This window comes from Eucyclogobius newberryi, unplaced genomic scaffold (genome assembly GCF_026437365.1).
Source record: "Eucyclogobius newberryi isolate DKJ021-1_F unplaced genomic scaffold, fEucNew1.0.hap1 SCAF_3, whole genome shotgun sequence".
Taxonomy (NCBI): Eukaryota; Metazoa; Chordata; class Actinopteri; order Gobiiformes; family Gobiidae; genus Eucyclogobius; species Eucyclogobius newberryi.
Window position 1 is genome coordinate 17,357,929 of NW_027315945.1, and position 25,743 is coordinate 17,383,671.

A 25,743-nucleotide genomic window follows, 5' to 3' on the forward strand; every position below is an offset into this window, starting at 1 on the left:
CATGTCTCTATGTCTGGAGCACTAGTCGTCTCTGTTGTGTCACTGCCCGTTTTCTGTCAATGTCTTTAATGTTGTCTATGTGTGTGTGAGCAGCCCACGCTTTTTACCTGCAACCAAATCTACCCTCGGGTACAAATAAAGTTACCTTACCTTTTACCTTACGGATGTAACACTGGCGCCAATTCAGGTTTAAGGATTATGAATGAAGAACTTACCTTATTATTCTCTTTCTTTATTATTGTTTTCAGCTAACTAATAGCTTAATGGAGCTCCAGCAGCCAGTGGCAAAAAACTAAATACTATTAACGATGGCTATAAGTTGGGTAAGGAGTTTCTGAGGGGTCGATAATTGAGTACTGAACCAAAACGGCAGCCAGACCCTTCTCGCAAGCAGATATGAATGTTACTTAGCAACCATATGGTAAACAAGGGCCAAAATCCATACAAAGGATACCATAGCTACGATTTGACAAATTGTAATAGCTGATAACACCTTGATGTTGTTCAATTATTCTTTAAACTGTCAGAAAAGTGTGTGCGTTGCTTGTAAATTAGCAGAATCTTGGATTCCATAACTGCTTTTGATGACAGGGATTCTGTTTTACAACTCAGCTCTATTTACTGTCATTTTCAACTTTTATTTTAAAATTTTGTCTTGACAAATTGCAAATATTTACCACAGAAACCATCCCACCAAACTAAGTGATATTTAGCAAGACCCAAGAACCTGCAACATAAGCACTTTAAGCCTGAAATTATGGTGAAGAGAGCGAGCATTTATCTGATAAAGCTGGAGCCATTTCAGAGCTGCTAGACCAGGAGTTCTTAACCTTTTTGAGAGGGGCCCTCTACTTCTACATTACAACATAACTCGGGCCCATTCACTTTATTCACGTATTATATTAGATTATATGATATTGATTGTGTGGTCCTGAGGATGGCCCCTGCCCTAAGGTTAAGGAGTAGCCTTGACTACCATGCAATACTACTAAAAGATCCATTTTACATCAGAAACTACAGCACTCGATTTTGCGATAATGATCATGGCAGATATTTACAAAAACATTATAAACGTGTTAATACAAAATGTAATGTATTCTCCTTAGATTGCTGCTTAGCTCCTGTAAATATGCATATACTGTCTGTGCCCTTTTAACATGAGTCAGTAGTTTCCTTAAAATAGTCGTCTCGTTGATGTCCGGAACAATAAAAAAGTCATGTTTCAGGCACATCCTTTGGAGCAGTTATTTTGAATGTGTTTTAATGCATTGAATGGTTTGATGTTCCAGATCGCTGCACGCTGCACTTTGTCGGTATCGATTTAGCTGTGGTTGTCTGGGTCTGTGAAGTGTTTTGTGGTTGTGGCTTATTTTTGTGCAGCCCTTGGTCGAAAACACAAATGAGGTGGTTGGTCATGCTGCGTGTGCTCTTGCTTGAAAAAGTGGTTGCAGTGTTGACAGCTGTTTACCATCAAGATATCTTGGGTTTCGCAAAATTCCCAACAAGAAAATAAAGTCGAGTGAAAAAAAAAAGGGAGATTTGCAATTCCATTCATGTTCTCCACACTTTGGGGATTGCTATTTAATTCAAGTGATTTTTGATTTCTTTAAAGGTGGTATGGACGATTTTTTTCAGCAAATTTTTTATCATATTTCCTCGTGGCGTGGATAAATCATTTGTCCTGCCACGTATCAATCATAAAACGCACCTATCGCTCACCTGCAGCCGCGTGCGGTTCGTCCCCACGTTTCCGCGTGCCTAAGCGCATGGATCTATCATAATATAGTTCCCTCAGTGTACGGGGCAAAATGAAGACGGAGAAAGACAGTTCGAGCTGACACAGAAGTGGACAGAAATCTACGGGAGACGAGAGATGCGATGCGCTCCGTTGCACTAATAAACAAACGCACGTGTGTGTTGTATCAGTCCGTACGGGGGAGTGCGCATGCGCACTTCCACCTGCGTTCTCAAATCGCCGAAAAATCGTCCATACCGCCTTTAAGATATGATGATGCTTTGTATATTATTTTGATGAAACATTTTTGAAGCTCAAAAAAAAAGTAATTCAGGTTCAATATATACTCCAAAACAGCAAAGTGCAAAATATATATATATATATATATATATATATATATATATATATATGACAATTTTGATGTTGGTCATGCTCTAAATTTTGTAAATAAAGGTAAACAAAGTGTGAGCTTTCTGTAAGGTTATGTTTAAATGCACCTGCCACTCACTCATCAAGGCGTGGAAACGAGTCACAATATGACCATCTCACACACAAAAAAATAGGAATAGGATCACAAATCAGTTTTTATGGCCATATCGCCCAGCCCTACTTTATGTCATATTATTGCTGATGAAAACAAGATAAAGACGTGTCCAAAAGCTCAGTGTTTGAATGCGTATGTCCATGTGCTTGTTTCCTGCAGGGTTGCTTTACCCTCTCAATGCCCTGTGTAAGTTCTGTGACGTGGAGCTGTCGTCCTGCACCGGGACTGGGACCTGTATGACCAACTGCTCCCTCACCTCCATCTGTCAGTTCAATGCGGAGGTCTGCGTCACTATATGGTATGTAAATACTTATAAACATACTCTTTTAGCCCTTTAGAGGTGGGTAGTACTTTGTTACATTTACACAGTTACTTTTATTTGAGTATGTTTTGAAGAAAATTTACTATCTGGTGAAAAGTTTTACACAATACTTAAATCATATTTTGTCTGAAGTAATTATATTCTTACATGCGTACACTGGGAAATTCTAACTAAAATTACAAAGTAATAAGTGCTTGAAATAAGTTGTATTTATCTTGTTTTGAATATAGTTTAACCAAAGTAAAATTGCCAATGGATTGAACATTATAATATCTTGTTTTACCATAATTTACGTATTATTGACAAATCTTATTTTATCTTTTTCTTACAGCAAGATAAATACCACTTACTTCAGTCACTTTTTAGCTTATTATCTTTCTTAAGATTTTTTACCACAGTGAAAGTTTTGATTACTTGTCCCACTGTGAGTAAGTCTAAGTATAGAAACAAAGGTTTTATATGAACAATATTTTATGATTCAAGCATTTGCACCTTCAGATATGATAAGATATGTTATATGATATGAGTCTATTCTTTGAAATATCAGAATATTTCCATTATTTGATGTTTGTCTGTCCAATTACATTAACTCATAAATCATAAATCATATTTAAAATACATTTTACATCCACACTGTAGTTTGTTAGTAATTTTGGGGTCACTACACATTTGAATAACAGCATTTTAAACCCACCCATCTCTGTATATTCATGACCAGTAATGGGCTAAAGATAAAATGTTTATGGTGTGGATTACTCTTTAGGTGAATCTAGAGTCTCTGTCTTTTTTAAATTACTTGTATCAACTTGTAACCATCAGCTTTTTAATGTATTTATTTATCATTTATATTGTAAACCTCCCTCTGCAGTGATTTTCTTCCGCTTATCCGGGTCCGGGTCGCGGGGACAGCAGTCTATATATATATCTATATATATATATGCCTCTTTCTAACATAATTGTAATATTCAATGATGATAAACCACTTTACTTAAACTCCCAATGTATACTATCGCCACATTGTAATCCATGATGCTTTCTGTTATTTCTGTCTGTCTGTTTATTTTCTACATAATTCAAACTTAACTTTCGATAAATTCAACCTCATACAGTATTACTATAGCTTTCTTTAACATTTATCTTAGTGCAGTGAGTTCTGATGGATTTGGAATTAACCCGTGAACCAGACGATCTGTTTATAAAACCTTCAGAAAGATGTCTTGACATCTTGTTGCCTTTATTCTCTAGGAGGAAAAATGAGACCAGTTACTCCATTGAGACGCTGTGCCATGACCCAGCTAAGCCGCTGTACGGCGTGATGCTGGACGACTACAACAGTTCCACGTGTGTGATGAAGGAGAAGAACACCACCAGTGGATCGGCCTTCGTCTGCTCCTGCTCTGAGGACGAGGAGTGCAACGACAGGCTCTTATTTCCACCCAGTAAGGACACAAATCACACAATTACTATTCATTATCATCATTCTAGACTGAAAGATCTTCTAGACCATGGGTGACAAACCCGCGGCTCGCGAGCCGCATGCGGCTCTTTGCCTGGTTTCATGCGGCTCTTTTACGTTCATATCAACATTTGTGTTTGTGTTGTACCAAACGGCGCTCTGCGTATGCGGAGGCGCCCTTCTGCCTACAAGCACTGCATTGTCATTGGCCCGCGTGTTGGCCTAGCAGTTGGTGACACGGCTTTGAGTGCAAAGGTCCTTAAGATCGATACCCAACATGAACTCTTAATCTTGCATTTTTTTCCCCTCGTCTCCTAACTACATAGTAAAAGAGGACTAGAGAGGAATGCTGCCAAAACCCCTGAACTAATTTGATATTGAAATAAATGAGACGAGGAAAAAAATGCAAGATTAAAAGTTCATGTCAGGTTTCAATCTCATGAACCTCTGCACTCAAGGCCGTGTCGCTAACCGCTGGGCCAAGACGCACGCCAATCTCATGCCAGAACACAAAGACTAGTCACTGAGTATGTGCGCCGCTCAACCGCACGGAAGTGGAGCTTCGGCATGCTCCGGACCACGCAGCCAATCAGAGCCAAGCACAACTTTGTTGGCCAATCAGCGCGCAGCATGCAAATTTTCACTTGTAAACTGTCATGGCGCAGGCCGAGGCGGACTTTAATCAAACGCTTCCCGGCCTGATTTAATGATAATATTCCCTTTTTTCTGAGATTTATTAATAAAAATTACCCCGTCCTTGCACTCGAAAATGCCTGTCCACATTTCAAAATACCCCATCCAAAATACGGGAAGACGGGCCTCATCTAAAAGAAAACCAGCAATTTTGAACTTCAACATGGTATGTAAATTATTTTTGGTTTGGACTTTGTTGAACTGAGAGTTTGTGTGTGAGACACAATGTTCGTTGTTGAAAATGACTGGCTTCTGGTCTTAGTACTGTAGGAGTCAGTTTCTGTCATTATCATGGTTGTGTGTGACATGATATTGTTAATAATAATAATAATTTGGCTGAGCAGAGGTGTGTGTGTAAGAGGAAGGGATGGGGTGATGTTCATGTGTGCCCATGTGTATGATGTGGCTCTTTGCGGTAACACAGTAAAAAATGTGGCTCTTCGCCTCTGACTGGTTGGCCACCCCTGTTCTAGACTATCCAGTGCCAGTCCAAAGTCGGGATAAATGGATGAATTTAATGGCATTGGACAAAAGTGTTGTAATTGAATATGCTTGAGATAGATATATATGAGATAGATAGATATACATGAGAGGTCCATTTTCTGTTGAAATCTCTCTAGAAAACAAAAAGCTTGAATTAGGGATGTAACAATAACCAAAATATTGTCATGCTGTGTTGTTAAAATGTTGAAATAATGTCATGGGCTGTCACAATACATCAAATATAAGCTTCTTTCTTGAAATGCAAGGTTTTTTTTGGGCAGAAACAACAAAAAATTAAAGAGCTGTTTTGTTTAATGCTTTTATATTTATCGTTGGCATATATGAGAGTAAAGGCTTGTCAAGACATTCTAAAAGGAATATATAGTTACAGTTCTGTTAACCTCTTCAAAATATTGTACCGAGAGATTTTGATTTTGTTTAGAGGTGCTCTGATCAAACTGTGAATGTCAGTCATTCCCTGTGTGCTACTGCACACCTGTAGCCTTGTTCTGGCTCGTTCCCAGGATAGCGGCACGTTTCCCTGGCTGCACATGCGTGGTTGATATGCCGGTGTGTGTTTAGCACAGCGAGCAGCGAGTTCCTTCAGTGTACAACACAAAAATGACAACAGAGAAAGATTGTGTTAGAGCTCAGAAGAGACGGAAATCTGCAGAGACAAAAGATGCGATCCATGGCGCTAATAAACAAACACACACAAGTGCTTCCGTATGAGATTTGATGGTAGGCGGCCTCTCGGAAAGAACAGGAGGGTGGGGGTGAGTGTGTGCATTTAAAAAAAGGGACAGTCGCTTGAGTTTTCAAATCGGCAAAATTATTACCGTATCTTTCGGACTATAAGTCGCACATTTTTTCATAGTTTTGGCCGGGTTGCAACTTATACTTATATTTATAGTTATGTAATTATACTTATACTCATACTCTGGAGCGACTTATATGTGATATTATTTGTTATTTTCACACTTGCAACCGCATTTCATACTCCAGTGCAACTTATATATGTTTTTTTCTTCTCTGTTATGCATTTTTTTGGCTGGTGCGACTTATAGTCCGGTGCGACTTATAGTCCGTAAAATACGGTATTCCTTTATTATTACTTCCTATTCTATTATTCCTTTAAGCTCCTTAAATCCTCCTGGTTAAAACTCGCTCTTACTGTGGTCCTCTAAGTCTGTATCCACCTGCTCCAGCTTGCAGCTGCTTCCTCCCGGAGCAGACCACGAACCAGAGATACGAGCGAACCCGCCAACCTTTTAGCTAAAAGCATAATAAAGGTTCAGAGCCTAATGTGTCAATGTATCAGACATGCAACGTAAAGGAGACGATACATGACAGAAACATTCTATACGTTGTTTTATTACTGTTCCTAAGCAAGTTCCTATGTTTGTGAATTCTGTTTATTAGCAATGGCAATAAACCTTTTCTAATTCTGATTCTGATTCTGAGAAACAAATGCATATTATAGTCTAAATTACCAACAAAACTCAGTTGACCCTATAAAAGTTGTGGTCAGCCTTCATATTTGTCAAAAAAATACCATATTTTCCGCACTATAAGGCGCACCGGACTATGAGGCTCATTAAGCAAAACAAAACGTGTACCACACAAAATTGCTTCAAGGTCATTAAGCACAACCAGAATGAATCCATATATAAGGCGCACTGTCGTTTTTTGAGAAAATTAAAGGCTTTTAAGTGCACCTTATAGTGCGGAAAATACAGTATAGTGTATTGTTTGCATCACTATATGTGATCGGAATCGGCCATCAGATCAAATATTCAAATTATCGGTGTGAACGCTTCAAAAGAAAGTCCAATATTGTTACATTCCTAACTTCAATGATTATGGTAATTTCATATCAAATTATTATAGTAGAATCTATAGAATGTACAGACTGGAATAATAAGCAGAAAGTGTTAATGCCCGTAATAATTCACCATTGTAGAGAAGTTGTTCCGACAGTGTTTGTACCAATCAACTTTACTGCACTGTCTTTTTAAATCTGTTCATATCACACACAGTAACCGACACCAGTCACAAGTACATGAATAAATAAGGAAAGATATTTGACACCAACAAATTGTAAACATGAGAACCAGTGAGAGTATTTCATGAATCGTGGCATTTAAGTCACATTTTCTAATCTTTGGCCATTGAACTTTGACAGACTTCACTCAGGAATGTTGATAAACTGGTGTTTCAAGATGCACTGATTGCAAAATTCTTGTCCGATACCGATTTCCGTTTTTTAGTATACTACTAAACAGAAACAGTTTTTTGACCTTGTAGTAGTAGAAGTAGATCTGACAAGCAATATCAATAACTTAATTTTTTTGTTTTGTTGTGGAGTAATAGTGATAAAATAAGTGTTATTTTTCTTGTACATTTGGAGTTCTGTGACTTATGCAGTAAGAAAGATTGCTCTGATGGAACATTAGTTCTTTGCATGCATCTCTATGTTACTTGTGGGAGTTGTGGGTTTTTGCTTTTGGTTTCATTTACAAAGCATCAAATTAGATATACTTTGCCTAACTAATGCACCCTAAACTACTCCATCTTATACTGGAGCAACAGTAACTCATTGTAACTTTTATTACCTTCTCCACCTGTGTTTGTCTACCCCGCTCTTTTCCAAAGCTGTAGGCAGTTCTCGCCTCATTGCCATCACTGCGGTCTGAAGAATGCGCTGCCGTCACAAACAGGAAATGGAAATATGGTGTTTTTGCATCGCGTACAGCTTGACAGTGCGGGGAATCCTCCACGCGGCCGGTCCCACATTCAGAAGCAGCTGCTTCTGAATGTGAACACCAAAAAGTCCAGTCTGTTTGGTGTAGGCCTCATTGCAGCGTTCAGACATATGGTTTCCTGTCTGTGTTTAGCTCGGATCAGAAACATGTCCAGCGCGTGGTGGCGAGGCCCGAGGCGCAGAGGAGGAGAGTCTGACTGCTACTGCTGCTGTAACATTAGGTTTTCCATCGGGAGAATGATTACAGTGAATACCGTCTTATTTGGCCAATTTAGCCTCTGTAGACAGCATTTTAGGCTACATCTACACACTTATGGGATTTTAATGCTATGATAACAACTCTCTAACCAAAGATAATGGATATGAAGACATTTTACAGCACAATGTACTAGTAATGGAAAGAGTACTGAAATATTGTGCTCAAGTAAAAGTACAAAAATGACATATAAGTGCAGCCAAATTTGTACTTAAACTCTATGTGACACGTTAGACTACAAAGGGAATATGATTATATACAAATATGTTTGTCGGATTGTATAGTTATGATTTGACAATAGTTGCACATGACTCTTTATTTTGTTAAATGATTGTTTAAACTGTCATAAAAATGTGTAAGTTGCAAATTGTCTCTGATGGAATGGCACTTTTTGATGACATCACAGAGGGATTCTGTTGTAGAACAGCACTGCTTCCTATTATTTTCAACTTTTATTTGTAAAATTTTCTTCACAACCTGCAACTTAGCGGATGTAAAACTATAATAATCAATTACCAGAGGGACCAGCTCACCAAACAACATCATAATTAGAAAAGCATGAGAATCTGTCATATGTGCTTTAAAGTGGATAAGACGGGTTCTCATGTTTTTCTAATTATGATGTAGTTTTAGTGTGAAAGTCTCTCTGGTAAATATTTATTATAGTTTTACATCAGGCAGTTTTTGAAAAGTAAAATTGTATCATGTAATGTATTCAAAATTGCACTTATTTGGGACATTGTTTAATCTTTGTTCATTTCATACACATATTAGTTACAAAAAATACAGAGGGAATTTTGGATATTTAATTTAATTTATTTTTTCTATTTAAATCTTTTATAAATCAAGCTCAGAATTAGATGTCTACAAACCCTTCTGTGCGCTTCATCATTCAAGTTTAAGAACACAGCCTTTGAAGTTACAATTCCACATATGTATCTATGGATCCAAGTAGATTCAATGAAATAATAAAACCCCATTAGGAGCAGATTGGACTCTTTTCTAGTTCCCACGTGAAAGCTGAAAATGTTAAGAGAGCAAACTAAGGAATAAACAAAAATATTAAAACAATATGTTTTGCTTGTGGTGTCTTGCCTTAAACAAGCAGAATGAAGTTGTTTTAAATCACAATCCACGTAAAGTAATATCTGAGCTCCGGCCAATCAGAGCAGGCGATGCAGTGTTGTGTTTGTAGGTGTAGAAAGGAGCAGAAACAGATGTGGGACTGTTTCTCGAGAGAGAGAGAGAGAGAGAGAGAGAGAGAGTGTTATGAGCCGAGTGCGATCTTTGTGTTCAGTTACAATTACAAGTTGCATAGCAAAACACAAAAATGACTAACAATCAATATGTCGATGTGACAAGATTATTTATTTCAAATGTATTTGTAAATATTCTATTTAAAAAAAACTCTTAACAAATTAACTCTTAAACACTTTAAAATAAAACTGAAAACTTGTCGGAATTTCGTGAAAGGCAGCTCTTCGTCAATGATCATTTTTGTGATATTTAAAAGCCTTCCCATTCATTCGTAGTCCTTTTCATTAGATTTTGCAAATGCCCCAACCGATTGGTGTCATTCTGTACATTTCAGCTGCTGCCGTTTTCCATTTGTCCTGATCCAACTGTTCAGCCTTGATGTGCATCGCGCTTTTGCCATTGCCTGACCCGCCAGCCCCGCCCACATTCTGTTCGAATGTGTAAGGGTCTGGAATCGGAGTCAAAGCCAATGAAATCGTCGGTAATCTATTTACCTATCCAATCCCAGTCGGAGGTTTTAATGCGTCACACTGAGAGACGGAAGTAGCTCTTCACCCCCGTTCCAAAACATTCAAGATGGCGGACCCGGCTCGTGACTGAGTGTTTACTTCTGCTCTCGCTTCGGTTTGAAGAATCAGGAAAGTCCGCTCTACTCGCCGTGATGAATGTGCGTTAGATGCGGTTATGCGAAGGGCGTCGTCGCAATTCAGGAGACATTTTCTGCGTTCGGGGACGGATAACGCGGAACACGTCTTGTTGACATGGGCTACGTAATATCCGGTTAAGCGTGTCGCGTTTTTTGCGTCACTTCTGGGTTTATGTGATTGGTTCTGTCTCTGCTCTAAACTCCGCCCTAGAAATTGAACCTCAGCGGTCGAGCCCCAGACACACACAAAGTAGTTTGCCAAAATGTGTTGGGAATGGCTCGTCAACTTTTGCCATGCTTCACACAGTTGTCCTTTTTCAACCCAGAGCCTGAGATCCCGTCAATGAAGTGAGAGCTGTAGTCGCGAGCATGAGTATGATGTTCTTATGTTTACAACAAATGTCACAGAAGAGTCCATCGTCGCTTTTTTGGAGCCGCGGGAGATCTTTTTTCCACCTCTGGATCGTGACGGCGGACACTGTCAGCGCGGCCATGCTGTCTTCACCGCGCGTTGCATTCTGGTTCCCTGCCAGCATCCTACATTGTGTCATGCCGTTGTTGACAATCGATTGACGAGTGAACAGTGCTTTTTTAGGCGCTTTGGTTATACAATTGAACATGATTTTTTGTAGTGCAAAAGCTGCTAATCAACAACACTTTTTTCTGACAAATGTATCGCATTTGAGAGAAATTATTTGCGATGCGATACCGCTTATTTTGAGCTCTGAGTTATTTTCCACCCCTGAGCATGTTGCAATATACATTTCAATATACAATGATTGGCGAGTGCTCAAGACCAATTTATGTTACAAACCCACAAAAAGATAAGAAAATAAAACTTAAGCTCCAATAAATAAATACATTTTAAAATAAATTAAAAATAAATAAATATATATAATAATAAAAATAAAAATATAAAATACATACACACATACATTATAAACAGCACAACCAGCAAATGTAAAAATGCAATAAAAATATCAATAAAATATTGTGTCATATGTCCTCAGTCCCACTAATAATAAGTTAGATTTGATCAGTTATTGTTATTAAGGCCCAAAGCTCTCTCTCTCAACCCACATTTTGTAAAACTCATTGTGTCTTTAGTTGTAGAGTTTTCATCATTTAAATGTGTGGGTTTCACCAAGCACAACATGATTATTGCAGTGATATCGGTGCACTCGCTGTTCTGACAGTGTTTACGGCTGCGTCTTTATCTTGTGCTGAGATTGATTCAACCCAAATTTTCTCATTACGCCACTCCACAAGTATCTTCTTATCTGCACTGAATAATTTGTGTGCTGCAAATTAGACAAAACTCCATTGGCTTGTGCATTTGTGGTCTGAGAACTAGGAAATCTGGACCTATTACGTATGTGTACAGAAACCTTTAGTGTTTGAATTATAAATCACAAATAATTATGTTTAATCTATATAATGGCATTGCCTTTCTGCGGGAAGGTTTGCCAAGTGCTTCTCTCCATGGAGATGTTATTGCTTTGGCTAGAATGTTCTGCAGTACGGCATTCAACATATCTCCATGGAAACAAGCCAGAAAAGTTACGAGTCAGATTTGTGGAAAGGTAAGTGCACTCACGGAGGATTTTTCTTTGCACTCTTTTCTTTTGTTTGTAATTTCATTAGTTTAGACAATCAGTTGGATCAGTTACCCTTTGAGGCTAGGTGTTCTTTATTTTATTATTTTATTTTTTATTTTGTTAATTTTATTGTATTTCTGTTTCTGTAATTTCTTTGTGATTTGAATGCATTTTTCCTGCTGTGAAGCACTTTGAATTGCCTTGTGTATGAAATGTGCTCTACACATAAACTTGCCTTGCCACTCACACTAAGAATGGCTTTTTTTCAATGTGTTTTGTAGCTATAACAAGTAAGAACTTAATATAATAAATGAATAAATGCAAGATAGATAAGATTAATGCCATACTGTGAAACATTCCAGGCAGACGATTAATCGACCAATAGTGACTTGTAAAAAATGATGGTAGTCTTTTGATAATCGTAATCATTATCTGGACTATACTGACTCTGAAAGACCTTTTTACAACAAACAACAAAAGCTACATCATTAAACCAAAATGTCATAAACATTTCCAAACTTTCTTCAATAATACACTTTATTAGTGAATGTACTCCATCCAGACGCCAAATAAATGTTGAATATGGTGATATTCAACATTTATTTGGTTAAAATAATAGTAATAAAACAATATAAAATAAAAGTCGACAGATTGAGAAAATATCCACTGACTAATCAACTATTACAATCATTATAAAAAGTTACATCACACACCTTTGATGTGATTTGTGGAGTTTGGAGCTCTCTCAAATTTGTGACTAAAGACGTGACTGAAAAAGTTCCAAAATTACAATTGCACTTGTTTCACCCATTTGATTATAACATACAGCAGCACGTCCTGACCACAATTCACTTGCAATTCTCTGACCTTGCACTGGTGGCACTTGTCTGTTTGACATGTATGCAAATTGTGGAATAAATCATGGTTTATGGTCTTACTAAACCTTATTGACAGTCCAAGGTACAGGTTGCAGTTCCTTCCTCCCATTGAAGACACATGGGCAGGATGTGGATGTTTACTCGACCGCTGCCATTACGTTTCTCTCTCCACAAACGCTTGGCATTGTTCATCTGCTGCATTGCATTCTGATGACGTGCCCTAATAGTGTCGGGGAGTGCGCTTTATTGCTTCTCGTGTGTTTGACTGTTTGACAAGCGGTGCTAACAGCGTGTGAATGTAGTAAATCTGAAGTGCTCACATGCACTCTTAACATTACAGCACAAAGCAACTGGGATAAGAGCAATTGTTTATGATTTATACATTTTTAAATACAATACACAGCATAGTTTACGTTCATACAGTTAAAATACCATCAGATCTCTACTATGGCAACCACAACTGCTGGAATACAAAACCACGCATACAAATGTAGAGATCCTACAGTTTCAGTTGAGTTAAAGGAAACAATAGGAACAGAATTTTAGATTGTTCGATTGCTGCAATGGCTCAGTGTTGGGGCTTTGGATGGGCGATAATGAATACCTCAATCCTTTTATGCCATTGTCACTATTCAGATAACAATATTTTATGATTTTGAGCATAAAAAATGTTTTAAAATAGATAATCAATCATAATACAACATAGACAAGCCAGAAGTATCACATTATCAATAAGGTGGATTATAGTATACAATTGATTTGTCCAGTATAACATATAAAATGATATCATAGTAAATAGTTCCTCTATTGATATTATTTTCCTTTGTGTCCAATGAGTCATGTCTGTTCCATAACTCCTTTCTCTATCTTGTAAAAAATAAATGCGTTTCTTACTTTAAAAAAAAAAATCTTGTTTTTTTCATATTATTATAAACAATATACCAAATATTCAAACGTTGCATAAATTCAAAACAACATTCACAATATTATCGATACATTTCCACCTGTATCTTTTTAAAATCCAATTACTATCCAGTGCTCACACAGATATTTTTTTTCAGCTTTATAAAATCAAACTGCCACATTGTTTATTTCCCTCTCCACTGCAAAAGCGTTGGCCTTTGGGCTCCACTGCATTTGTTTCTAATTTAAACGCAATACTCATGATGTGGAGCAGATTGCAACGATGTTCTCCCTTTGCCAGACATGTTTTCGAGCTCGCCAACACTTCAGGAGGAGGTGAGGCATCCATGGTAAATAGTGGCTTGTCATTGTAACATGCTATTTGTTTTAGTGTTGCTTTTATGACTGTACCGGTGTAAAGCCACGCTATGTAAGCAATGAGTTATTAGAGGTTCGTCTTCCCCAAGATATTTTGTCAGTTGGTCTGAGTTGCCTGCCAATAACTTTGTTGAATAACTAGTTGGCATTGGTGTCGGGATGAAATGAGGAAGAAAAGCAGTTCATGTGCTGTTCCTATTATAGTGAATATTCCAAGAGTCAGTGTCATTTGATCACTTAGTCACAGTCAAGAGCGTGTGGATTGGCAGTTGATCTTGAAAGACTTGACAGAAAATTGGTTGATAACCCACAATTTTAAAATCTAGATCTGCCTGTTTTGGGTTTTTTTTTTTAAAGTTATATAATTGGATATTAATAATTAAACATGACCAGGAGAATTGACAAAAATACTGAACTGACAAACTATGTACTTCAGGACATGTTAGTACACATCAACATGGTATGATGTATGATGTATGATGTAGAATAGCAGAATAAGACATACATATTGTTGTTTCTGGAGTATATCATGGTACTTCAAAAATCCGACTTGATTTCTTGCATCCCCACTGTTATCCCACTTTGAAATGTGTTGATACATTAAATATACTTTTTAACCTATAAATGCTGTTTACTGCCAGTCAGGATAGGACCTCATAGCCCACTTTAGATGCCCCAAATGCTTGTCTACTTGTCACCTAAAGCATGCTATAGTTAAAATCTTCCCAAAGTCACGTCAATGCGTGTGAACGAGCCAGTGTTTATTATTCTATCAATTACCTACGTTCTTTTACACATCACTAACAGTACAGGCCCCTGTGTTAAAATAGCTTGGTGTCTAGAGTTGCCTCACACTGCGATGAGCGAAGGAGGCCGAAAGGTTCTGTGGTTGGAGGTGATGGAAAGAGGAGAGGGACACAGCGGAGATATGAGTCTTGTTTATGAAGTGTGCTGAAGTCCCCACTGTTTCCATGACAAGTAAATAAAGAGACTGCGATACTGTAATGAGACCAAATACACACAAGCTATTTTTATGCTTTACAACACAGAAAAGTGCAATGAAAAAGACGACTTAAATGTCAGGTTGCACTGCTGCAGTAAACTTGGATGAGAGAGCAGCTGCTATTATGACCGGGCATTTGAGGACACATGGATTGGAAAATGATTTGAACTTATACATTTTTCAGTTTTTAATGTATGCTTTTTGATTGTTCAAGTACTATACCTATTACCAATTACCTTTTTTTTGCACCTAACCGTTGTGTTGAAGGTGGGTCTATCTTGCTTCAAAAATTAGAACATTTATAATCATGCTCCTTCATCCTACAGCAGTAAACAGTCAAAAAACAATGAAATGAACAATAAAACCCAATTTTTAATTTAATTTACTACTTACTAATTAAGAATGTTTCCAATATTTTCTTGTGGAACAAAAACGTTTGTCTACAATACATGTTATGTTGTAAATATACATGTGTTAACAAATCCTACTGTGACTGGGAGTAGGAGCTAAAAAAAGTCCCTAAAGTATGGCCCTAATTCCTAGTTCCTTCTCTGTGTGAATGTGCATCAAATGGGGACTGGAATTTTAAAAAGTGCTAAAACCCCTATTATTATTATACCATACAAACTACTATTACTAGACTACCATTATTGAAGGTGTACTATGCAATTTTTCTTGTAGTTCAGCTGTTCATTAGGAATGTTACATATTATACGTACATATTATTGTAAATACGAATAATCATGATGGGAGGCAAAATGGTTCCATTTTATTATTTCCTTGATTTCTAAGCCTCAAGTGTTACTCTTATGTGTTGCCACAGTCTGTGTGCATTCAGTCATAGTCTGTGGAAAAGTGCCTTGAGGTCAGAGGAGTTAATACAAATCTTTTTTATCAGTAAAGTCCGCTATTTATAGATCTTATCATAAAGTTATCTGTGCGTAGACATGACATCAGCCTGCACCTTTTGGCAGAGACACATTTTCCATAGACTTTAGTGAGATCCAGGTGTGGAGCACATCTGGGCCAGAATCAGGGCAATATTTTTAAGATGTCAGAAAATTTACAACCACCAGAGATGGCAAAATACATTCATGAAAGATGATCTAATATAGTGTAGTAATGAAGACCACACGAGAGCAAGATTCCTGCCTCAGAAGGACAATAAGCATAGTTTTTGAAGGATAGTTTGGAATGTAAATGCCTCACCAAAACTATAATTTGAGGTAAAGAATGTAATATATCTGTAGATAAAATCAGGATTACTATTGCAACAACACATCATCAGAAGGGTAAAACTAACCTCAAGACGAGTCAACGTTTCTGTATTTGTCCAGTAAAACCTAAACATCAGATTTTTTTCTTCATCAAACATGTTATGTTTCAGATAAATAAATAATGTAAAACACAAAAGCCACTGTATTCTGATATTACTCACATGTTTCTGACTGCTTTTCATTTGTCAAAACACCAAGATTCTTTATATTTTCTGATATTATGAGGATCATTTTGCCTTTGAAACAACATTCTGTACACAGTCTGTAATAATATGCTACAACATACAAAATAAAAGTACTGGCTTTATTCTGCGACATTGCAATTTATCCAATGGTGAAATTGATTTTGATATAAATTTGGGCCACACCAACTTTGTCAACGAGACTTGTCCCTTTACAACAAGACCATTGAGAGTCACGCTCTGCAGTAAAACTCTCAATCCTCAAACATGTTCAGTCCAAGAAAGTAGTGAACTTTGGGTGACGCTGGCAGTGTTAAAGGAATATTTTATGAATAATTTCAAATTTCATCCAATCACAATAAAGTTGGTGGCAAATTAAAAAGTTCTGCAAACTCAGACTAAAGAAGTGTTCCAGTAATAAAACCAGCTCTCTATTACATGCAAGTTTCCAGCTGGATAAACTTTTCATATTTTTCAATCTCCAATATTAACTTAAACCAGATTGTATAACTTGGCTTTTGCTCATTTAATCACTAATCATCAATACCACATTGTAATCACAGACAAAGTGGCACGTAACGCGTCTCTTGCATGTGTTTACTTCTTCACTCCAACAGTCACCTGCTTCTCACATGATCTCACGTCTGTGTAAATGAGGCGTTGGGAAGGAGACCCAATCTTGCGACCTCTGAAGGACTGTATAATTACTGGATATATATTTCCCTAATCTTCCCAGGTTGTCCGGCCAGAACAAAGGAGGACGTCAGCTTTGCTTATCACTCTTTATTTGCTTGAGGTTCGGGGTTAGATGTGGTTTGATGTTTGGTTTCTACAATACAGAAGTACAGTGAATAGTGGATATTAAAACACAATAATTCAATGAATATAGACAGATAAACATAGAATATACAGACAGTAAAGGTGTGAATAGTTTGCAACGTTAAAACAAGTTCAAATGGGAAATAAACAGTATATAAGCAGCAACATTCACAACAACACAACAGAGCAATGATCTCCAGCCATTTTCTCGCCAAAAACTATAAATTCCGATCGTCCTTGAATGCATCACTACTAGCGCCAGCGTGCTGCGGAGTGATGCTGGCCTATGGGCCATGAACGCATCGTCGGCGCAGATTACACTGCCGAGATGGAGCCGGATAAATAAGACAAACTAACTACAGGTAATGACTAATAGTAGCACAGTTAAAACAGACAAAGACGAAGCATTAGGAGGATTAAACTCACATTCTCAAGGACCAAACACACAGGAAAAGCACACGAGGAACGGGAAGCAGACGGAGGCACCGTGCCATACGAAGGGGGAAAACAACACAACAACTGTGCCTTGGTCGGACAGCAGTTCGTGAGGCTTGCCGCGTCTGGAAATGAAGCGCCGCAGACTCATAAGAAATGAATCAGTGTCCATGCTGGACAGCAGGTCTAGGTACACTGCACGTGTAGTGAGGCATTTGAAGATTATGCCCCATCTTTTCTCGTTGCGCCTCCCAATCTTGATTATGAAGGGGCCGAAGCAGTCCATCCCAGTAGAGTAGAAAGCTGGACGGTGTAAGCGTAAGCTGGACGGCGGGAGATCTGCCATTTTGGGGATAATGGGTTGGCCGCGCCACTTACGACAGTCTGCACAGTGATGCTGATGTTTGCGCACTGCCTCTCTGCCACGTAGGATCCAGAACCTTCTGCGTAGTTCGGCAAAAACTCTCTCTGGACCTGGATGGGCGAGCTTGCTGTCATAGTCTGCGATGATCAGCTTTGTGATGGGATGATGAGGGTCGAGAACGATGGGATGTAATGTTTCTGTGTTGAGGGAGTCACAGCGTCGTAGTCTACCTCCAACTCTGATTAGGTGAGTCTCCGGATCATATTCTGGGGCCAAAGTGAGGAGTCTACTGCTGGACGGGATAGTCTTTTGGGAGGAGATGAGGGCAAACTCATCTGGAAAGCAGTCACTCTGCACCTGTCTGAGGAGTGACAGTTCAGCTTGTCTGAATTCGTCAACTGTGACCTTGTGATCGGTGGCCGCCCCGTGACATGCCCGGACTGTAGCGTCTAGCAGCTCTTTGAAATTATTGAACTGGCTAGCGTCAGGCAAACATGTAGGAGGGGAGGAAGTGATGAGGCCACAGAACTTAGCCTTACGCTGCTCAACGGGGTCATCAGGACAGGAGAGGTCTGGACAGGGGGGCCAGGAGGAGTCACTCTCATGTAGGAAAGGGGGTCCATCACTCCAGCGGCTGTGATACTGGATCTGGGAGAGGGTCAGTCCACGAGTGATGTCATCAGCTGGATTCTCACTGGAGGGAACATAGCGCCATGAGTTGTTCTCGGTTAATTCCTGAATGTCCGCTACTCTGGCACCAACAAACACTTTATAGCGACAGGAAGGGGACAGCAGCCAATTCAACACAGTCGTGGAATCGGTCCAATATGTGACCGATGAAATGGGGATCCTGAGCTCTCTTTTCAAAACCGTGCCGAGCTGGGCGCTGGTGTGGGCGGCGCAGAGTTCCAGCCTTGGAATCGACTGCTGGCGAACTGGGGCAACCCGTGATCGAGCAGCGAGGAAGGCCACCTGGACTTCACCTTCGTTGTTGACAGTGCGAAGGTATGCGACAGACCCATATGCTCTTTCTGATGCATCTGAGAAGATGTGGATGCTCTGAATTGCAGATGAGAGGTCTGTCTCTGGGTGCACATAACATCGGTTAATAGAGATGTTAGGTAGAATATGAAGCTCACTCACCCACGCATTCCACAGCTGGAGGAGGTCTTCTGGAAGGTGAGGATCATCCCAGTCATGTTTCTTTCCCCAGAGCCTCTGCACCAGGATCTTTGCTCGGGTGGTATAAGGACTGAGCAGACCTATGGGGTCATATTGTCTGGCTAAGACCCGATAGATGTTGCGCATGGTGGGAGGAGGCTGCTCTGTGTGGCGGAGGCGATATGTGATAGTGTCTGTTCTGCAGTGCCAGTGGAGCCCTAGAGTTCGTTCTGGAGGGTTTGCTGCATCCAGGGACAGCCACAGCTCTCTACTTTCTGAGGTGAGTTCGGATGACATATGACTGATGATGTCTGGAACGTTGGTGGCCCATTGCCTCAGCTCAAACCCACCCGATTGGAGGAGAGTCTGTAGCTTAGCGACATGCTGTTTTGCCCCTGCCACCGAGGGGAAGCTTTGAAGGAGGTTGTCCACGTAGAAACAGTTCTCAACTGAATGCCGGGTATCTTCATCAGGGCTACTGTGGTCTTTTGTCTACGTGCTTTTGAAGGGCAAATGTGGCACAACAGGGACTGCAAGTGGTACCGAAGGGAAGCACCTGCCACTGGTAAATGTCAGGCTGGGAACTGCGGTTCATGTCTCTCCAGATGAAGCGGAGGAAGGGCTGGTCCTCAGGCAGAAGGCGAACCTGATGAAACATGCCTTTAATGTCGCTGCTCACTGCGACGGGGTACTCTCTGAAACGGAGTAGGACACCAAGGAGCGTGGAGCCTAAGGTGGGCCCAGGAAGTAAATGTTCATTCAAGCTGTTGTTCTGAAAGGTGAAGGAACAATTGAAGACAATGCGGTCTTTATCATTGTGGTGAACCATATGATGTGGGATGTACCAGGAATGGCTGCTATGGTCTTCCGACGACGAGATCCTTTTGATGTAACCTGAGTCCAGCAACTTCCTGATTTCCTGACTGTAGCGAGCTGCCTTGGCAGAGTCTTTGGAGAGGCGACTCTCTGTGCCACGCAGGTGACCCATGACTGCTTCTTTCGGGGCACTGAGCGGGGGGAGTCCCTCTTTCCATAGAAGAGGAGTGGCATATCGTTGGACATTGTCGACTTCGACTCTTATCGTTTTCTCTTCCAACCTTTGGATAGCTGCATTGTCCTGCTTTGATCTGGTGATGATCTTCTCATTACGATAGGGTAGAATGTCCATCTCCCATAATTTGGATACATGATTGAGAAGGTCAGCTGAGGAAGACGATGTGTTTATCAGGAGACACTGGGGGGTCGAGGGCTGGTGAAGCAGAACCTTTGCAGGACCTTGTAGAGTCCATCCAAGACGTGTCTTGAGGGCTGCGGGACCACCTGGTGGTCCTAAGTGAACAGGCTCAACTGGTGTGAGGAGGTGAGGGTAGTCTGAGCCTATGAGGAGGAGTGGCTGAGCATTGCTGAAGGAATGGAGTGGGAGACCCCTGAGGTGACGATATGCTTTCTGAAGGGCCTCTACGGGATGAGAATGTTTCGAGAGGCCGAGTTCGGGGGCAGTGAAGGCTCTGTGAATGCGGAAGCGCTTCTGGCGATGGACGGGGGAGGATATGCAGAAGGACACTGAATTGCCTGATATTGTTGTTAAATCTTGACGGATTGTTTTCAGTGCCAAATCTTCTCTCTGTCCCTGGAGGTGCAGTGTTTGGGCCGCACTGTGGAGGATGATTGTGCGTTCGGAGCCGTCGTCCAGAATGGCATAAGTCTCCAGGCTGTGCTGGCCATTGTGGAGGATGACCTTAACCATCTTCAGCAGAACACTGCTGCTTCTCCGATCTGGATCTAGATAATAAGTGACGGGCTGCCCAGGCTCTGGAGCTGGTCGCTCTGTCTTCACTGTTGATGGAGAGTTGACCTCATGCAGAATGTCAAGGTGAGTTTGACTGCATTGGTGGCACTTAGCTTTGAGGTAGCATTGGGCAGCTAAGTGGTTCCGGCCACATCTCTAGCAACGCCTCTCCGTCTTGATCCAGGCTGCTCTTTGCCCAAGGGTGAATTTCTTGAACTCAGAACATTGATTGAAATAGTGCATGTTATTATTGCAATAGGGGCAGTATTTCTTCGGTTGTTCTGATGACGTGGGGAGTTTAGGTCTAACTGGTGATGATGGGTTGATGAATTTAGAGGCAGGGTCAGAGCCAAGCAGAACTGTGGTCGGGCGAACATTGGGTCTCTGCACCTTGGGCTTGGTAGCTTTGTGGCGGTCGTCCCGAGGTGAGTGTGAGTAATGAGGTGGTACATCTTCATCCTGAACACGCACCTCACATTCCAACCAGTCTGAAAAGTCCAGCAATGTGGGTATGGGCTTACGAATGGGGTCAATGAAGCGTTTGAACTGTGTCCTCAGTTCATGTGGCAGCTTGGATAGTAGACGTGATGTGTGTGACCCACATTCTAACTCTGTCCGCCCCTCTCTTCCTAACTGCTCCAACATGCCGACAAGTGCTCTGACTTTCAGGCCAAAGTGACGGAACCCTTTGCTGTCACCACTCCTTAAGGAAGGCTCTGCAAGAACCTCGTTAATGCGCTGCAGAGCTAGTTTGTGAGGCTGTCCATACATCTCAGTGAGTGATGCCATTGTTTTGGAATAAGGAGTTGAGCTATTGCTATAGGAGTCAGCTACGAGGAGGGCATCTTCATGTTTGAGATGATCGACTAATATCTGGTATTTGAATCGCTCTGTGGCATCCCGGGGCAAGATATTGTCCAGTGCGATTTTGAGGCGAGCAAACTGACGAGGATCATCTTCGGTGAAAGGGGGAATATGTGGCTTCGGCCCTCTGTACGTGGTCTCGGTCAAAGGAGGAACATGAGCGGGGGTGTATGGCTGAACATACTGTGGAGTGGACTGCAGACCTGAATTATACGAGGGGTCGACGTACATTGGAGGAAACAGAGGAGCGGGAGCTGGATGGTCTGTTGCCGGAGGAGGGGGTGGAGGCAGCGGACCATCTAATGGAGGAGGTGATGATTCAGGCCACGGCGGTAGATGGACATCCATTGGTTCTCTGGAGTAGTAGTAAGGAGTGGAAGTGTTCTCTGGAGGATGAGTTGGCACAAATGATACAGCGCTGACATCAAGCTGATCAGGCTGTCTTTGAGGCTGAGGTGGAGGAGCAGGTCTCTGGGAAAGAGAGCTGAACAGATTCTGCATGTCTCTCCTGAGCTGGTTGTTCTCCTCTCTCATCTCCTGAAGCGCTGACAGGACTGCTTCTGAGCTGAGGTTCTGTGGAGCACTCTCTGGAGCGGGAGAGTAGATTTGGGCAGAAGGATGAGGAGCTGCTCCCTCGTTGGAGTGATCAAGCTGACGTCTTGGGAGTGATACGAGGAAGTCGTCGAGATAGCGAGGCTGATGGACATCACGACGAGGACGAGGGTGAGCCATGGTTGGACTGGGAAAGCTGAGGAAATCCGCCTCGAAGGACCATGTAAATGAGGTGTTGGGAAGGAGACCCAATCTTGCGACCTCTGAAGGACTGTATAATTACTGGATATATATTTCCCTAATCTTCCCAGGTTGTCCGGCCAGAACAAAGGAGGACGTCAGCTTTGCTTATCACTCTTTATTTGCTTGAGGTTCGGGGTTAGATGTGGTTTGATGTTTGGTTTCTACAATACAGAAGTACAGTGAATAGTGGATATTAAAACACAATAATTCAATGAATATAGACAGATAAACATAGAATATACAGACAGTAAAGGTGTGAATAGTTTGCAACGTTAAAACAAGTTCAAATGGGAAATAAACAGTATATAAGCAGCAACATTCACAACAACACAACAGAGCAATGATCTCCAGCCATTTTCTCGCCAAAAACTATAAATTCCGATCGTCCTTGAATGCATCACTACTAGCGCCAGCGTGCTGCGGAGTGATGCTGGCCTATGGGCCATGAACGCATCGTCGGCGCAGATTACACTGCCGAGATGGAGCCGGATAAATAAGACAAACTAACTACAGGTAATGACTAATAGTAGCACAGTTAAAACAGACAAAGACGAAGCATTAGGAGGATTAAACTCACATTCTCAAGGACCAAACACACAGGAAAAGCACACGAGGAACGGGAAGCAGACGGAGGCACCGTGCCATACGAAGGGGGAAAACAACACAACAACTTTGCTAAACGCACAGAAGTCCCGTCAGGTGCTGAACTATGATTGGTGGAGAGTAAGAGGACGTGATTGGCTGGACTATAGCTGGAGATCAGGTTACAAATAGAGAATAGGAACGTAAAGAATAGCTCTAATAATAAACTAATAACTAAAACCGGAGTGACTAACTAAATGATGAACAAATCAAACACTATATTTACATGCAAACACTAAACCCTTGTTAACAGTCTGGATTTGCCCTTTTCCAAGTAGAGGAGTTCCTCTTAAACATCCCAAAACATCCAGCAGCCGACTTCTTTATTTACCCAAACACAGTGAGGATCCAAGTAATTTGTGCGAGGCTGGAGGAGTCAGGCAGTGAGTCAGGCAGTTAGCAGTGCTGTTTAAATAACCAGAGACACCCACTGTAATAATGTGGATAATTACAAAGCGCCATTAGCCTCAATGAAGTGTCAAACCATATGGAAAAGTCTGCACATGTAGGCCTAATCTACTGTTTTGTTTTGTGGAAAGCTGTGTATGATTGTGAATGTTTCAATGTAGAGAAAACACATTTTGTAGTAGACTAGTACTTTAGTGGTTATAGCAGTAGGATGTGTTTGGGTTTTGAATAAACAGAAATTAGCAATGTTGATAGTGGTAATAGTAGCAAGCCAGGAATTCTTATATAACCGTTCCATTTCAACCTGGAATGACTCAAATTACGTCCTCACGTGATAGAAGACTGAATGCTGAAAAATTAAGACAAACAGAGAATGATGAGCATTGTAGAAGCAGCATGAAACTTTATAGGATTTCTGGTTGTAGTGGTAACCGTAGTAAGTTGTAATGTTAAAAAACTTTTTTTAAAACTTTAGATTTGGTAATATGAGTTTGTTTGTGTTTGTATTAAAAGACAAAATTATGCATTATGATGCTTTGCTATGGCTTTTCTTGTTATAGTAGAAAAAGTTTACAAAAAACAAAACTACTTCATGTTGTTTGCGCACATCCCATTCCAGGGGTTGACTGTGTTCCATCTTCTGGCTGAAGAGGGAATTAAATACCGTGAGATAATCACAAGCTAGCTTTCCTCCGACAGAATGATCCTGATGATCGGGGTAATTCAGAATGGAGGGTTTTTGAGGCTCGGAGGGGAGAGGACTTTCTTAGCAATATTCTTCAAAGTAGCTATGGAGCTAATGAAGCTAAATACATCTCCAGGTGTGTTCAAAGTTTTTTGAACACTTTCACTTGTTTTGTATTCTCCCACACAAGTGCATTATTAGCAGTTTGTCTTGGCCGTGTCTGATGGGCTGCAGCGCTACACTCACTGTCTGTAATCAAGGTTAAGACGGTCGGTGAAATAAAAAGAAAACCTCAGAAACCTCAGCGCAATCAAAAAGCCCTAAATCAGCCGCGCTTGTACAGACTGAGGCGCTGGAGTCTGTAGCTTCTGTACCAGACCGCTCCAACCGTCTACAGGCTAAATACGGGCCTGTCTGCACCGAGTTTGATTTATGGCATACACACTTTTGGCCCAAAGCGATTCAAAAAACACTAGAAATCACACACAACCACAAACTAGTGATGTTTTAAGAGAGACTTGAAGTTGTGTTGCCTTTGCAGCTCGTACATGATCACCACACGTTATAATGGATTTTGGTAATGACAAAATTAAAGGGCAAAACAATTAGGGCAAATCTTTTAGGTTTTATGTGTTTTGAGTGTCTAAACATGCAAAGTTTGGAGTTTAATTTACATTAAAAAGATGTCTGTTCTGTTCTGCTGTAAGCATTTTTACATTATCATCAACAACAACCCAAAACCACAAAAACAAACTTTCTTCAGCTGTTCCTCAATGCAAAGAGACAAAGTTGAGTACATGCTAATATATTAATCACAATAAAAGGGAAACCACAGATTGAATGGCCATTGCTTCCTGGTTTGAGTCCAGTTTAATCCTGACATATACTTGGTTTGGTCCTGGTCTTTTCCAGGTCAAGTTCCGGGGTCAGTCCTAGTTAAGTCCCAATATCAAGAATATCTGTGCCGAGGCTGGAAAGTTTAATATATTGGGTATGGATTCCCTATCTTCCGATACTGATCCAATACTCCAATTAGTCATTTTGAGAACACAAGGCATAATGTATGTTTGTCTTGACCTCAGTCTGTTTGTCATAATAATATCATTTCAAAGCTCAGAACCTGCCAAATTAATTTGTGCAAAACACATTTTTAAAATTATCATTATCATATTATTATGATATAAATGAGTCTTAATCTTTTAGGAATCGTTAGCAATAAAAACACCTTTCATTGAATGAATGCAAGATAGCTAAACAATCAATGCCATACTGTGGAACATTTCACGTAAGATAGTATGGAGAAAAGCAGTTGACTGACCCTGCACCATTAAGACACTGTGAAATAAAAAAATAACTCTCTTTATATAAACATGATCATTTTTCAGTAACTTATTCAATTACTACTA

At 40.4% G+C, this 25,743-nt stretch overlaps 1 protein-coding gene and 1 long non-coding RNA gene across 2 annotated transcripts in view; both read left to right on the plus strand.

The window, feature by feature from the left end:
• The window catches only part of tgfbr2b (transforming growth factor beta receptor 2b), a 63,502-nt gene that overhangs the window by 13,969 nt on the left and 23,790 nt on the right, over positions 1-25,743 (plus strand). The window contains exons 2-3 of the mRNA XM_072461190.1: positions 2,439-2,577; positions 3,847-4,040. Coding sequence (XP_072317291.1) covers positions 2,439-2,577; positions 3,847-4,040 — 333 coding nt within the window. The remainder of the gene's footprint in view (positions 1-2,438; positions 2,578-3,846; positions 4,041-25,743) is intronic.
• LOC140374332 (uncharacterized) lies at positions 21,652-22,453 on the plus strand. Its single transcript, XR_011929088.1, has 2 exons — positions 21,652-21,835; positions 21,882-22,453. It is a non-coding gene; the product is annotated as an uncharacterized lncRNA (long non-coding RNA).